This window comes from Tachysurus fulvidraco, chromosome 15 (genome assembly GCF_022655615.1).
Source record: "Tachysurus fulvidraco isolate hzauxx_2018 chromosome 15, HZAU_PFXX_2.0, whole genome shotgun sequence".
Taxonomy (NCBI): Eukaryota; Metazoa; Chordata; class Actinopteri; order Siluriformes; family Bagridae; genus Tachysurus; species Tachysurus fulvidraco.
The window spans coordinates 18,128,054-18,143,111 of record NC_062532.1 but is presented as its reverse complement, the minus strand read 5'-3'; the positions used below and the strand labels follow the sequence as shown (position 1 = coordinate 18,143,111).

General features: G+C 36.6%; 3 protein-coding genes across 4 annotated transcripts in view; 2 read left to right on the top strand and 1 right to left on the bottom strand.

Moving 5' to 3' along the window:
* Window positions 1-276: 276 nt before the first annotated feature.
* Window positions 277-4,250, top strand: hsd17b1 (hydroxysteroid (17-beta) dehydrogenase 1). 2 transcript variants are annotated; one of them, XM_027161134.2, is made up of 7 exons: window positions 277-504; window positions 1,013-1,138; window positions 1,247-1,408; window positions 2,030-2,209; window positions 2,750-2,843; window positions 3,492-3,672; window positions 3,859-4,250. In XM_027161134.2, exons 2-7 carry the CDS (start codon window positions 1,042-1,044, stop codon window positions 4,027-4,029), a joined length of 885 nt encoding a protein of 294 aa, XP_027016935.1. In that variant the 5' UTR covers window positions 277-504; window positions 1,013-1,041; the 3' UTR covers window positions 4,030-4,250. The 2 variants fall into 2 exon arrangements, with proteins under 2 accessions (XP_027016935.1, XP_027016934.1); XM_027161133.2 differs by lacking the exon at window positions 277-504 and having other exon boundaries at window positions 905-1,138.
* A 2,357-nt stretch (window positions 4,251-6,607) lies between these two features.
* On the top strand, window positions 6,608-10,321 carry si:ch73-141c7.1 (coenzyme Q-binding protein COQ10 homolog, mitochondrial). The gene is made up of 5 exons (XM_027161066.2): window positions 6,608-6,803; window positions 7,691-7,840; window positions 7,995-8,187; window positions 8,615-8,716; window positions 9,859-10,321. The coding sequence occupies exons 1-5, from the start codon at window positions 6,712-6,714 to the stop codon at window positions 10,006-10,008; spliced, it is 687 nt and encodes a 228-aa protein (XP_027016867.1). The 5' UTR covers window positions 6,608-6,711; the 3' UTR covers window positions 10,009-10,321.
* Window positions 10,322-10,934: 613 nt separating this feature from the next.
* aclya (ATP citrate lyase a) overlaps window positions 10,935-15,058 on the bottom strand; it is a 27,708-nt gene continuing 23,584 nt past the window's right edge. Inside the window, exons 20-28 of the mRNA XM_027161063.2 lie at window positions 14,910-15,037; window positions 14,715-14,808; window positions 13,271-13,425; window positions 12,990-13,140; window positions 12,708-12,851; window positions 12,498-12,611; window positions 12,295-12,377; window positions 12,114-12,190; window positions 10,935-11,783 (exon numbers count right to left, since the gene is read on the bottom strand). Coding sequence (XP_027016864.2) covers window positions 11,689-11,783; window positions 12,114-12,190; window positions 12,295-12,377; window positions 12,498-12,611; window positions 12,708-12,851; window positions 12,990-13,140; window positions 13,271-13,425; window positions 14,715-14,808; window positions 14,910-15,037 — 1,041 coding nt within the window. The 3' untranslated portion in view covers window positions 10,935-11,688. The remainder of the gene's footprint in view (window positions 11,784-12,113; window positions 12,191-12,294; window positions 12,378-12,497; window positions 12,612-12,707; window positions 12,852-12,989; window positions 13,141-13,270; window positions 13,426-14,714; window positions 14,809-14,909; window positions 15,038-15,058) is intronic.

Sequence of the window (15,058 nt, the reverse complement as noted above, 5' to 3'; positions counted from 1 at the left end):
GTATGTATAGTCCAGTGTGTATAATCAGTGTGTATGTATAGTCCAGTGTGTATAATCAGTGTGTATGTATAGTCCAGTGTGTATAATCAGTGTGTATGTATAGTCCAGTGTGTATAATCAGTGTGTATGTATAGTCCAGTGTGTATAATGCAGTGTGTATGTATAGTCCAGTGTGTATAATGCAGTGTGTATGTATAGTCCAGTGTGTATAATCAGTGTGTATGTATAGTTCAGTGTGTATAAATGCAGTGTGTATGTATAGTCCAGTGTGTATAATGCAGTGTGTATGTATAGTCCAGTGTGGATAGTCCGAAGTTAAGGTGCAGGGTGTGGCATACCATATTGTGAAAGTATGCTGTAGGGTGTATTAGTTGTGACTGTTAATTAGTCTGATAGCCTGAGGAAAAAAGCTATCCCTCAGTCGACTGGTGTGGGATCGGATGCTGTGGAGACGTTTTCCTGAGGGAAGCAGAGAGAGCAGTTTTTTTGTGACATTTTTGTCAGGTATTTACACAAATGCAAGAGATGCAGCAGCTAAATTAGAGTAGTCTTAAAAATGCTTTAAGATTTGCTTTAAAATAATTTAGTTATTAATTAATAACAGATTTTGGGAAGTTGAATGTTAGGAGAAAACATTATATAAAATTTTGAACAAGGAAACAGAACTATTGGAAAGTGAACTTAATTGCATGTAATTTCGAGTTTAACCTGAAATCATATAACAATGTAAGATCATAAATTTGTAAAATTGCTGTGTGACCGTGTAAGCACATTGTGTCTCAGTGCACCTGTGTGCCTGTTTAGGTTGTGTGAACGTGAAGCACAAAATGTTTGCTTTCAACTTGACCTTGTGATCGTTACGAAGTTTAAAACATCCTCCCAAATGGTTGAAGTTAATAGTCACAACAGCAAGCAGCTGAGAAAAGCATCTCACCTCCCGCAAAAAAAATACTAAATAAAATTACCAGCATTCCTGCTCACATCTTCTGCATTTATCTTTTCCTTTCTCCAGCACTGTAGACTGACATTGTCTTGGTTCTGATGGAGCAGAAGGTCGTTCTGATCACTGGCTGCTCGTCAGGAATTGGACTCAGTCTAGCCATCCATCTCGCATCAGATCCATCCAAAACATACAAAGGTAATTATATTGAATGAGTGATGTGCTGAAATTGTATCTGATGATATTTTCTGCTGTGGTGCATCATTGTTAGATGAAACAACACAATCTGGGTTGCATTTTGTTAAGTGTATGCCACCATGCGTAATCTGGATAAGAAGCAGCGCTTGCTGGAGAGTGTGAGAGACCTGCACAACGAAACCATGGCCATTCTGCAGATGGACATCACAGACCAGCAGTCCATAGGGACAGTCCAGAGAAGCATCACAGAGGGCCGAGTGGACATACTGGGTGAGAGAGAGAAAAATAATTAGGCTCAGTAAATCCTGAAAAAAACGTGATAAATAACATATATTCTGGGTGTCAGTTTGGTTCATTTTTGTTTATGTGTCCTTAAACGGAACCTGAAAATAAAAAACTAAATGCTAAATAAATCTTACCGTCTTGATTGACATAATCTTTCTAAATGACAGTATTTATAATGCTTTGAATTCGGTCTATGTTTTATATGAATTGCTTTTCAAATGGAAACAGTATAAGTTACACTGAAAACAGTATAAGATACAAATTCTGATCTTTTTTTTTTTTTCATATTTGAGTGGGAATTTTTTTTTGTTATTTTTCTAACAAAGATGCAGAACTCATTAAGCACAATAAGAAACCTTAACTATTAACTATTAACCTTAACTAAAAACCTTTAAAGGAACTTTTTTGCTACAGCTAACTTAAAAGAAATGTAGAATAAGACTCGGATTCCTTCCTTAGCACAATTTAATGTCTAATAATAAATGTCTAATCTCTCTCTCTCTCTCTCTCTCTCTCTCTCTCTCTATCTATCTATCTATCTATCTATCTATCTATCTATCTATCTATCTATCTATCTATCTATCTATCTATCTATCTATCTCTCAGTGTGTAATGCAGGTGTGGGGCTGATGGGTCCCCTGGAAGCCCAATCAGAAGACATTATGAGAGGAATCTTGGAGGTGAATTTACTGGGTACGATTCGCACCATCCAAACCTTCCTGCCCGACATGAAGAGAAGGAGACAAGGACGAATTCTGGTCACTGGCAGCATGGGAGGGCTACAAGGTAAGAGATTAACAGAAAGGCTTTTAAGCTGCAAGGTGAAAAAAAAATGCTTTCATTAAACACAGTACCATGGTGTCACAGTATCACAGTTCCCTGAATAAGGGTGTCTGCCAAATGCCGTAAATATAAATATAAACCAAAAGGTGGAAAAATCAGTATCTGTGCTGAGATCAGTATCTGTGCTGATATTAGTACTGGATAGGGTCTGGGTAGGATTTGACATACTTTAGCAAAACTGCTGTTTTATGCAGTGAATATGTATAATCTTGCATATAGAATAAAGAAAAATACATTTAAAATAAAAAATACAAATCTTGAAGCAAGTAAAACAAATCTGTAAACAGGATTAACTAATATATAAATAAATATATATTTAATACCTATATTCAAGATATTTGTATATGATCATTTTTGTTGTGTTTTCTCTTTTTAAATGTCAGAACTATAATTTGTGTGTGTGTGTGTGTGTGTGTGTGTGTGTGTGTGTGTGTGTGTGTGTGTGTGTGTGTGTGTGTGTGTGTGTGTGTGTGTGTGTTGCAGGTCTTCCCTTTAATGAGGTGTACTGTGCCAGCAAATTTGCAGTAGAGGGTGTTTGTGAGAGCCTGGCCATCCTGCTACAACAGTTCAAAATTCAGTGAGTATTATTAAATATTAATTTTACATAAGCAATTTCTAACAATTCATTTACCTCCTATGCTGCATGTTTAATGTTTCCACACATACGTTTTTAACGTAGTTGCTAATATAGATCGGGTTTTGTTCTTTTAATTATTTTATCCACAAAAGTATCTATTAAGTTTTCATCAGAAATGACATGTTATGGATATTTCAACTGAGGGGTTAAAGGGCATAATTTAAATAAATAAGCCCTGAGTGGTCAGATCCTCAGTTTCTTTTAAGCATTCCATATTTCTCTGTTTTTTGTGACATTTTTAAAAAAATCTAGTATTTGGCAAGATGCATGACACTGTAAAGCTTTTAGTCCATGAAGAGAAAATGATTTTAACATATTTGAAAGTGTTTTTCTAAAGAAGAAATGGTAAATCTATTTCATTATTATAAATATAGGCACTATTACGCAAGGGTGTGATTTATTTGTAGTCTGGAGCAATTAAATAATGAAGATAATATAAAGTTAATACTGTAAGTCCTATGGTTCGGAAATGTAAAGAAGAATGCATAGCTTATGACTATATTTTTGCCTTATGTAATATTTCATGTGGAAAACACTTAAAACAGTCAAACGGTCATACAAATTTAAATCCACTTTCCCATGATGCAGTGTGAGTCTGATAGAGTGTGGGCCAGTGAACACAGACTTCCTGAGGAACCTGAAGAAGACAGAGGTGAGTGACGAGTCTGTGGAAGTGGACGCACACACACGTCGTCTATATGAGATGTACCTGCAGCACTGCGAGATGATGTTTCAGAACGCAGCACAGGACACTGATGACATCATTCAGGTGAGCCCAAGAGACAGCTTATTATGTAAACACACCATGTTTCTTACGGTGTTTGGGTGTGATTCGAATTTTAACTCTATATATTTGCATCAGTACAGTGTTCCAGATTTTATATAATATATACTTCTCCATCATTCTTCCTGGATAAATTTGTTTTATTTAACAGTTGCTCTGATTGTCCTTTAGGTCTTTATGGAGGTGATCCAGGCTCAGTGTCCAGTCTTTAGGTACTACACTAACAGCGCTCTCCTCCCTATGAGCAGTCTCAAGCTGACGGCACTCGATGGCTCACAATACATCCGAGCCATGAGTAAGCTTATCTTCTCTTCTGCTGAGAATGCAGGCACACACAAATAACAACATGATTGTTATTCACTATGGAAGTTATATAATTAGACCTAGTTTGTTTCAGTTCTAATCTCTTGGCTGTGATTATTATATTGTACATCATGTACAGTACATGCTTATCGTCCAGCATGTTGAAAAAAATATCATGTTCTATATGCATGCAGATGTATAACCAAAATCATTTACTACTGAAATAAAATTATGCAAGGATCAGCTTGTGGTTTTATTGATGCTACAATTCAATGATATGTTCAGGTTTTTAGACAGTGTGGCAACAAGGAAACAAGAGTACATTGTGTTCATTAGCGCAAAACGAAAAGCTACATTACTGTTCTGACTTAAAATGGAACTGAATCATTATGGGATAGAATAAAATAAAATAAAAACTACCTTAAACCCTCTTTCACTCTCACACATAAACCTGATTGCTCAGTGTATTTTAGTGTACAGGGTATTTTGAGCAAACTTTCAGGAGGTCAATTTTCTTTGTTTTAGTGATTTATTGATCCAATGATTTATCAGTGATTTATTGATCAAAAACAAAGATTTTAATATGTATCAAGTCTATAAGTTTTTGACAAACTTAACTTAAACTTATCCATTAACTTAGGATATTGATGCAACAAAGTATACCTGTATATCATACCAAAAACTAATTTAAATGAAAGAATATCAAATACATTTACGGATTCTTTACTGAAACAACTAGAAATGTAAAGAATTCCCCTTAACCTTGTGTTACTCCTTTCACAAACTAGTTAACTTTTATTCGGTTGCTCATATTTTTTTATTTGTTTAAGTTTCCGAGCAAGTCATTTCCCAGCAAGAAAAGCCAGATTCATGGGAAACAGCGTGTTCTAGCTCAAGGTCTGAACAAAATCACATGCAACTTTTCTCAGTACCTCAAGGCCAGCTTTATTTAGCACTTGTTTTGTCTGTGGAATTCGGGCATGTTTACATTACATAGAAGACAATAAGTTCTCAAGGCACCAAACTCTACATTCATCTGTGGATAAAATGGCAGCAGGGGCGTTGTAACGCTGAAGCATCGCTGAAGTGTGCAGATAGAGCTAAAATGTTATTTATGGATGGAGCCTTCACAGTTAAGCAATTCGTAAATTTCTCCAAATGTGGACAAATGTATGCTTCGTTATGCCATTAATATATTAGTAAATTCAAGCACGCATAACTGTAAAGATATCATTATAGTCTGCAAAACAAATGAAACAAGTTTACAGGGAGTGTAAAAGGACAAGAAGGATAAAATAGCAAATAGCTAACACTCATTAATCACCCTTCCCACATTATTTCACATACACATCTATGAAACAAGAACTTGTGACACTCTTGGTTAGTGGGAAGGGATTTATGATAAGCTTTTCAGTGGTTTATGTCCTTTTCTGGCATTACTGAATGCTGTAATAATAAGTAAGCAATGTGGTAGCCTAGTGGTTAAGGTGTTGGACAACTGATCGGAAGGTCATGAGTTTGAATCCCAGGTCCAGCAGGCTGGCACTGCTGGGCCCCTGAGCAAGGCCATTAACCCTCAATTTCTCAGTTGTATAAATCGAAAAAAAAAAGGAATTCACCCTCGATAAGGGTGTCTGTTAAGTGCCAGAAATGTGCTCTTGTCCATATATCTAATTAATAAAACCATGATCAGAAATAACATTGTTCACTAATATAGAGAATTCCACTGAATTATGAAATGACACTACAGAGTTATGTCTGTTTTAATGCACATATACTGAATGCTAAATAAAATTCTCAAACTGAGTTTTGCTTTGTGTCAGACAGTCTAATATAAAACGAAACAGGTAATAATAATTCAAGCATTTGTTTTAACCTCAACTGAAATATGACACTTTAGCTAGAAAGGTATGTGTCTAATTCCAGGTCAAATCTGAGACTTCTCTGTTCCTGTTGTGATGTATTTAATTACAAACTTCCTCAAACACAATGTATGCTTTTAGTCAAGCATTTTATAATTTGTTCTTTAATTATTTAAAAGGTAGACTATGTCAATATTTCCATGTGAAAGTTACATATCAAGTACATAAATGTACAAAATCTCCACTCCTGCAACAAGGAAAAGTACAGGCTAATTTGTCCTTAATATGTATGAATAAAGACACTCTAATCTACTGCTAAATAAAAAAATACTTTTATTGTTCTGTTTTGTTCTGTTATATTCTTTTTTCATCTCTCTTTTTATCATAATCATAATTGCATTGTTTCTTTCACAATTCTTTAGTATCCCTCATGTTTGTATATACTTATTTATTATTTTGTACATTTATAAAGGCAAATTATAAATTTTGTATAAATTCTATATTTATGTCACATTCAGTCAAAAAAACTGCATGGTTGCGTATGCGACTGATTTATCGTTAAATTTTCTTATTGTCGTCTTTCTTATAATAACAGATTTTATCTCTAAGATATATGAAAGATTCATAAATGTTCCCAGATTTAAAAGACAAATAAAATGTGACGAATGGTATTACTTATGACGTCACTCAGGCATTTATACGCCATAAAAGGGTCGTGTCCTTCTCAACTGGCTCCTCCCACTGCTTTTTTTTTTTTTTTTTTGTCGGCTTGTAAAGTGTATCACTGCGTGTCGAGCTCACATTATCATCATCCGCAGTATTAAAAACAGGACTGATTATTGTTGCTTACGCAGAATTAATGGCAATAAAATCTACTCCACTTTTTCTTCGAGCACTTACTGAAATATACGAGAGTTTGTCCTTCAGGATTTTGCGAAAAACCTCCATCAGGTATGAGATATTGTGACCTGTTACCTGTGATTTATAAAGAATTAACTAGCCCTTTAAAAAATACAGGCTTGGTTTATTTGATTTTAATCTAAGACGTTTATTCATGTCTGTATTGTAATCTATATTGTAATATTTTAGTAGACGCTTTTCTTAGGGCAGAATGTGTTTTGATTTGTATTTTATTTGTGAATGATTTTTTTCTTATTGTCTTTTAATTCTTATCTGTTAATTCGACATATACAAATATTAATATTATTTTAATTTTAAACTATATTATTTTTCATTCACTTGAAGTAGCAGTGTGGGGTTTTTTTTTTCTTTTTTTTATTATTTTATATTTTTGGTAAAAAAAAATGTTTTTTACATAAGTCACAGTCCTAATTTCCCGACATTTGTAATTAGTGTTATATTATGGGATATATGTCTGTATTTCGATCCGACGCCCTTGGCCAGATCTGCATTCCTCGTATCCATGGTTTCCAGATCATTTAAATAAAGCCCTAGGAAGTTGCTTCTGATTGGCTGTTTGTTGGAGAGCGGACTCTCTGATTGGCTGTCCGCTTCCCACTTGTGTTTTTCCCTTAAATTCCTAAGATGTGAAAGCATCCACAGGTTTCATTGTTTTACTGTTTGTTAAAAGAAAAAGTTCAAAGTTTGTTTTTACTATCGGTTAATAATTGTGTAGTCAATATTCTGTCTAATGTATGCACAGATGTTTAGTACGTATTTTTAAAAAGTTTCTTATATAACATTCTTGACCTATAGTATATTTGTCATATATGCTTTCACCAAATGGTGATCTGGACTGTACTGCATTATACTGTGCAAACTACAGGCTCATTGGATATTGCATACTTTGTAATTTCTATACAATCTTTTTCTTCCAGACATTTGAGCTCATGTGGTGTGTTAGCGACACGAAATAGCAGCTTGCAGTTTCCTGTGATGTTACAACCCATCCCCACTCGCAGGTTTATTAACCTAGCTGCCCCCATCATAGCACGAAGGATGGAGTACTCTGAGAATAGGACTATTGGGTGAGTGTATGTACACACACACACACACACACACACACACACACACACACACACACACACACACACACACACACACACAGAGCATTTTGTATGTACAAGCAAACCTTAACCGAAAGGATATTATACACAAATATATATATATTTTTCCCTTCAGGTACTCTGTGGAGCAGATATACAGCATAGTAGCCAACGTGGACCAGTACCATCAGTTTGTGCCTTGGTGCAAGAGGTCTAAGGTCATAAAGCAGCACAATGGGAATGTACAGGCCCACCTGGAAATTGGTTTCCCTCCTTTAATTGAATGTTATGTGTCTGAAGTCACAGTCGTCCCTAACCAACAAGTTCGGGTAAGGTCTAGTGCATGAGTCTTGGGTCAGATATACAGTTTTGTTGTAAAAAATGAATACAGGCAATATTTCCATCTCTACATGGGAACATGAAAGTTAAAACTCTTACGGGGGAAATTGGTAGATCAGTGTTTAAGGTGTTGGCCTTCAAACCCCAGGACCACCAAGCTGCAACTCCTTGACACTTGAGTAAGGCCCTTAAACCTCAGTTGTATAAATTAGGTCAATTTAAACAATTTCTGTGACACATTGAGGGATTATTTATTATTGTATTTGAATTGCAGTGCTTCTTCTCACTCATTTGAAACCTTTCCCCCACCGTCCTTTTTAATCATTTTTGACTTTAGCCCCATGCGTCACCATGTCAGTGATCTGCAGCCTTCTGGGACTAGTTTTGAGTTTTGTTGTGTATGTGATTACATTTTAGGCCGTGTGTACAGACGGAACACTCTTTAGTCACCTTGAGACGGTGTGGTGGTTCACACCTGCTTCTGGAAACAGAGAAGATTCCTGTAACGTGGAGTTCTATGTAGGTTTTGCAATGTGACACAAGGTGTTCTTCCTGCTATAGCTTTATTGATTTAGGTCTTTGTGTTCACCAAAACACACACACACACACACACACACACACACACACACACACACACACACACACACACACACACACATTCTGGATGTGTGATAGTCTAGAATAGTCTAGTAACACAACATACATTTGTCTTATAGTTGCTAGTCAGGTAATAATAATTTATTTAGTCTGAGAGCAGAAAAGAGAGATTTATGTATTTGATGCAATGTTTTTTCTTTCTTTTTGTAATTGCCAGGATTGAAATAACTTCAAAAAGAGCAATGAACTCTGTACACTCTTTGACTCTCTCTGTTTCATGCTCAGACACTGATCTCTTACCTCATAGTTCAAGTGGGTCTACAGATTAGAAAAGATTAGGCAGTTATTTTTACCAGGGTGGGTCTTTTTCCACTGCTCCTGACATAACCAGCACTAAAAGGTCTCTGTGCTGATGGGGACTCTGTGTCTGCAAAGTGGGGATAGAGGACATGCCATTGGGGAGTTACAGACAAAGAGATTTAGAGGTTCATTCATAGTTTTTCCTGAGATAATATATAAGCCATGAATAATTCAGTAACTGGAGAAATATGCAGTGAAGGTACTAAACACAGTAATGTTATGATCAGATTATCTCAGTTATACCTTAGAAAATCATTCACAGTTATGTTATTCAAAATATGTGGCTAGTTTTGACAATTTAGATTCCTTGTAAGTTTTTTGTTTTTTTGTTTGCCACAGAAACGAGCTCCGCCGAAATACCAGAAAAACTGCTTATCTCATCTTGGTTTCTTTCTCTTAACAAGCAATTTAGAAGTCATACATACTTTCAACATTAGGGATTGGGTTAGTTATGGTGCTAAATGCATTTCAGCTTGCAGGGAGTAGACGGCTTAACAAAAACTGCACTTTTAATGGTTGTTTTTACTTCTCTCTCTCCACTCCCTCCCCCCCTTTTCTCCCTCTCCCCCTCCCTCTCTCTTTCCATTCTTCTCTCACTCTCTTCCTCTCTCTCCCCCCTCCTTCCCCCCTCCCTTCCTCTCCCTCCCCCTTTCTCTCCCTCTCCCTTCCTCTCCTCCTCCCTTCCTCCCCCCCCCTCTCTCTAGGTAACATTTGAGTTCAAGTCCCTGCTCCACTCTCAATTAGCTACATTGTTTTTTGACGAGGTGGTTAAACAGATGGTGAACGCTTTTGAGATCCGAGCAGCCAAGCTTTACGGCCGCCCTCAAGACACCAACAGGATGAAAACCTCCTGAAACAATTCTCAGGGAAAAAAGGACTTTATGGAAGACGTATGAAAATCAAAATATAAGTTTTAACGCCAAAGAAAAGACAGGCATTACGATGGCTATTTATTGTAATTAAAATATTTAAGTTATTAAGTGTAATATTTTATTCTAAATGGTTTATTTGTGGGTATGATTGAAAGGTGAGTTTGAATGAATATTCAGTGTAAATTAAAAATTTCATAATTTATATTTTGAATTTTTATATTCCTGAAAAGCTGCTTTGCAACCTTGTACATTGTATAAGAGCACAACAAATAAAATCGCAAGCCCTTTCAAGAAATTAAGAATTTTTTTCTAATTTCAGATTAAATTTCTCTCACTGTAAATGGAAATTATTTTGGAATTTTGGAAAAGCATTTGTTGTTTGTTTTCTTATTTTCAGTTTTATTCAAAGACTTTTTTAGTGTTTGTTCCAAAAACCTATGTATATTTAATGTTTAAAGTGCATTTATCTTCAAGATTATTCTTTATAAAGCTTTATTTTATTTTATTATTATTATTATTATTATTATTATTATTATTGTTTTATAAAAAGTTTTTATCCAACACAAAAGCCTCTACTACTTCCTTTATGAAACCTGGTGATGTTCTAGAGAAACATCAGACACGTAAGCGTTACAGTGAGCAGAGTTGCTCTTGTAAAAGCCACGTATTCTTTCATTATCACAGGCTAATAACATTCTGACACCTCTGTCTGCCCACCACTATGGGTTTGATTGTGCATCATCAACCCACCTCTTACAAATTAAATAAACAGCAGACACACTACTGGTGTAGAAGTATAAATGTGCCTTGACCGCGAGCGCCCCCTTGTGGCCTCTTAAGGCTGCTCACCTAGTGAATGATTTACTAATGAGAAACAATTGAAAGACAGCATCCGTGCAATTCAGGAATTGATTTGTATTTATTTTATTATGCACCTTCATACACACTTTGTTACTTCACAGTGAGAGCTGGATGTGTTCTTGATATAATTTATACTTCTTGGACACAGATATTAATTTAGGCATAAAAAAATAAATAATTAAATGGAATGGCACTACATATTATACACAGGTTTTTGTAAAACATTTAAACAGCAGATTACTAATAATATATTCAGACAGCGGCACTGGCACGTGACAGATGGCGTGTAAACTTTGTGTAAACTTTATATGCCTTGGCACAGTCAACTTTAAAAAAATCCATCAAAAATAGTAACATTTAGCCATTTTCAAAAATAGCAACTTAAAGATCCCTAACTGTAGTTAGTTATTGCACTAGTTGGCTGCTTATGACAATTTAGTATCTTTTTTCACCTAAAGCTGAAGAAACACATTACAATCTAAAGAGCGAGTCTAACGAACACTCAACAGCCTAAGGTAAGTGTAATCATTTTCATATTATATGTAAATTACAGTTCTGTATTATTCTACTATGTGATCCACATTTTCACAGCATTATATCAGTACTACAGGATTATTATTATTATTATTATTCACAATTTTTATCACCGGACTAATGGTCTGAGTAATAAAGCACAACGACACGTTCACAGTTAAGCTGGTGAAGACAAAAAGACGTGACCCAGGTCAGACGTGACCCAGGTCAGAGGTCAAAGCTGATTGAAGTGGTGATGATAGGCTGATGGTGTGATGGTTTCCACGGTTACATGGACATGTGTTCAGGAAGGACATAGGAGATGTCATCCCATGGGTGACGGTATAGACCCTGTTTCAGCCGTTTCTGGTCCAGATAGTGGCCTGAGAGCAGTAAGAGCGAGTGTTAGTGAAATCTGCTTAGCTATTTAAACCACTGTGTTTTTAATAAGTAGGTTATGAGGTACACAGATACACATTACTGATCTTATGCTCTGATTGTCAGTAATCATTTCCTGTTTCCCCTGGGGTATAAATATATGTCGCAACTACTGTATACCACCAACATAGAGGTGTTTTCAAATTGCTGTAACCTTATTAGACAGCACACTAAGCTTAACCAAAAATAAAAAAGGATGCCAAAAGCTGTGGAGCTGACTGTATCATCATTGGTAAAGCATTCTACAGTAAGTATATACTGTAATTAACACTGACCAATAAAGCCCATGCTGCGTCCTAAGACGAAAATCCCGTTCAGTGCACCGATCTCCACAAACTCATCTGCCTCGTCCCTGTAACGAAACAGAAACGACGTGAGAAAAAGAGTGAAGCATCAAAACAGGAAGAAACGTTGCCATCTGAGCTCTGAGGAAATGTGTGCAGCTCTCATGCTGACCGTGTAAAGCCTCCACATGTTCTGAGCAGATCCACGAATGCCACGCCAATAAAGCCGTCTACATTCAAAATAAGGTTGGGTTTCTGGGAGAGACAAAGATTATAACTTTAAAAGATTATACAGAGATTATAACAGCATGATTTACAGCCAGGAGTCTTACAAGGATTCTGATTGACATTGACAAATGCTGCCATTATTCATACCTTGGAGGTGGTGATTTTTTCCACATCCAGTGCATAGTCGAGAAGCTGAGAAGAAGGAAAGTGCTGCTTCACAAAGTCCTTCAGGATCTGCACCCTCATGTCAGGATTATTGATCTAAAAGGCAAAAAAAACAACAACACAAAGTTCTATCCATGCTGCGTATAGCAGGTGTAACTGGGAAACTGGATTTCGTACACTGTGTTTACTCACAGATTTGACTCTGTGCCCAATCCCCATTATCAGTTTCCCATCTTTCTTCATCTTGTTGACAAACTCCATAGGCAGCATGCCGCTGTCAAAAGCCTTGCTAAACTGTTTTGCGGCAGCATCCAAAGCCCCACCGAACCGGTCACCCTAAACACAGACATAATACATATGTAGCAAATAAGTAGTTGCTTAAAAACTGAAGTAATGGTATTAGAAGACAATACTAATGTAAACAGTGAAGCTACATAAGAACTGAAGTAATGGCATTAAACGAACTAGTCTTACAATAGTAAGAAGTCCAGACGTGAGGCTAGAGATGAGATCTTTCCCTGCACGAGCACACACGATGGTGTTATGAGCTCCAGAAACAGCAGGACCGTGGTCTGCAGTCACCATCAAACACATCTCTATGAACTGACATGCGTATCGAGGTAACCTGTCATACACACACACACACACACACACAAACACCTCTCAACGTTAACTGGGAAAATAAGGTACTGTAAGCTCTGTTCACAATAGAGCACAAATGCAAAGAAAAATAATTTTATGCTGGATTTCCATACCTTCTCTGGAACCAGAGAAGGCCCAAGGTTCCTCCCAGACCTATCTCTGACTTGAAGACCTCTGTGATGGGCATCCCGGCATAGATCAGTTCCTGCCCTCTTTCATCACAGATACTGGTCATGAAGGACGCTGGCTTACGGATAAGACCAAGTTCCTGCAGAGAGACAAACAGAAATAAGTTTAGGACGTGTATGCATGCATGTAAACAAAAAAAAAACACATGACTGACATTCTAGTCTGTAGCATACTATGTTTACATTTTACATTTACAGCATTTGGCAGTCGCTCTTATCCAGAGCGACTTGTATTTATCTCATTTATACAGCTGAGCAATTCAGGGTTAATGGCCTTGCTCAGGGGCCCAGGATTGGCAGCTTGGTTGCCCAGGGATATTGAACTCACAACTTTCTGATCAGCAGCCCGATACCTTACCTACTGAGATACAGTGTTGTAATGTAACGAAGTACAAATACTTCGTTACTGTACTTAAGTAGAACTTTCACGTATCTGTACTTTACTTCGCTATTTAAATTTATGTCAACTTTTACTTTTACTCCACTACATTTCCTAGATAAAATGTATACTTTTACTCCGTTATATTTCCACTAAGCATCTTCGTTACTCGTTACTACAAAATAAAATCAGAAGAAATGTGTGCGACTGCAATAAGGGAGGTTTGGCGAATCACTGCTCCTTGCATTACGCACGTCCGCGCGCTCTACGGAGAAGCTCAGGCATGCGCAGCGTGCACGTGCAGTCAGAGCTGGAGGCGTTTATCTATAACGTTAATCGGCGGAAAGCCGCAAAGACGGCAAACAAAAGCAGTGAAATTTCACTATTCTTATTACCAGTGTTGATAGCACAAACGAAATATTAATGCAATATCAATACTAAATAAAAATAACATTTATTGATTTGGTCTTTGTCTTGTGAATATTTGTTTATTAATGACTGCATTCATTGGACACTGAGAATGCACACATACATGAACTGATTTGATTCAAGACTGGCATCATTACATCATGCATAAAATTTTGGTGTCCACTTTTGCCGTTTAATATAATACCATAACTTTTGGCTTACTATGTAGTCATATAATATATAATATTAAACTCTTCTTGTTTTAAATTCTCACTGAGGGCCAAAACCCCTAAAGATGAAATCCTAGAACCGCCCCTGCTCTTATGCCTTTCCGAAAATCACTGAAATTGTACTTTTTACTTTTACTTCAAATACTTAAGTACATTAAATATCAGAGAATTACTTTTGATACTTAAGTACAGTAAATATCAGATACTTTAAGACTTTTACTTAAGTAATATTCTAAAAGGCGACTTTCGCTTCTACCAAAGTCTTTTTCTAGTACGATACTTGTACTTTTACTCAAGTATTGCTTTCTAGTACTTTATACAACACTACTGAGATACCACTTCTCATACTCACCCTTGCCCAAGAATAGTCCATTGGCACAGTGGGAGGGGGAACTTCTTTAGCGGGCACAATCACGCCACGGTTCACCAAGTCATCATACACTGATCTAGAAAACACAAATATAATCATTCCTTTGCATCTAATTGAATACAGTACATTTATGTACATTTCCAGTATTGAATCCAGTACATTTATGTTCAGTCTTACTTTATGACTTCTCCCAGCTCATCAAAGCTCTTGGGGACGAAGGCTCCAGCCTCTTGGAGTGCCTTGTTCTTGGCCACTGCCGTTTCAGAGGCCTGGTTTGCACACGCCCCGGCATGGCCGAACTGTACCTGTATGCATAAATGGGTCAA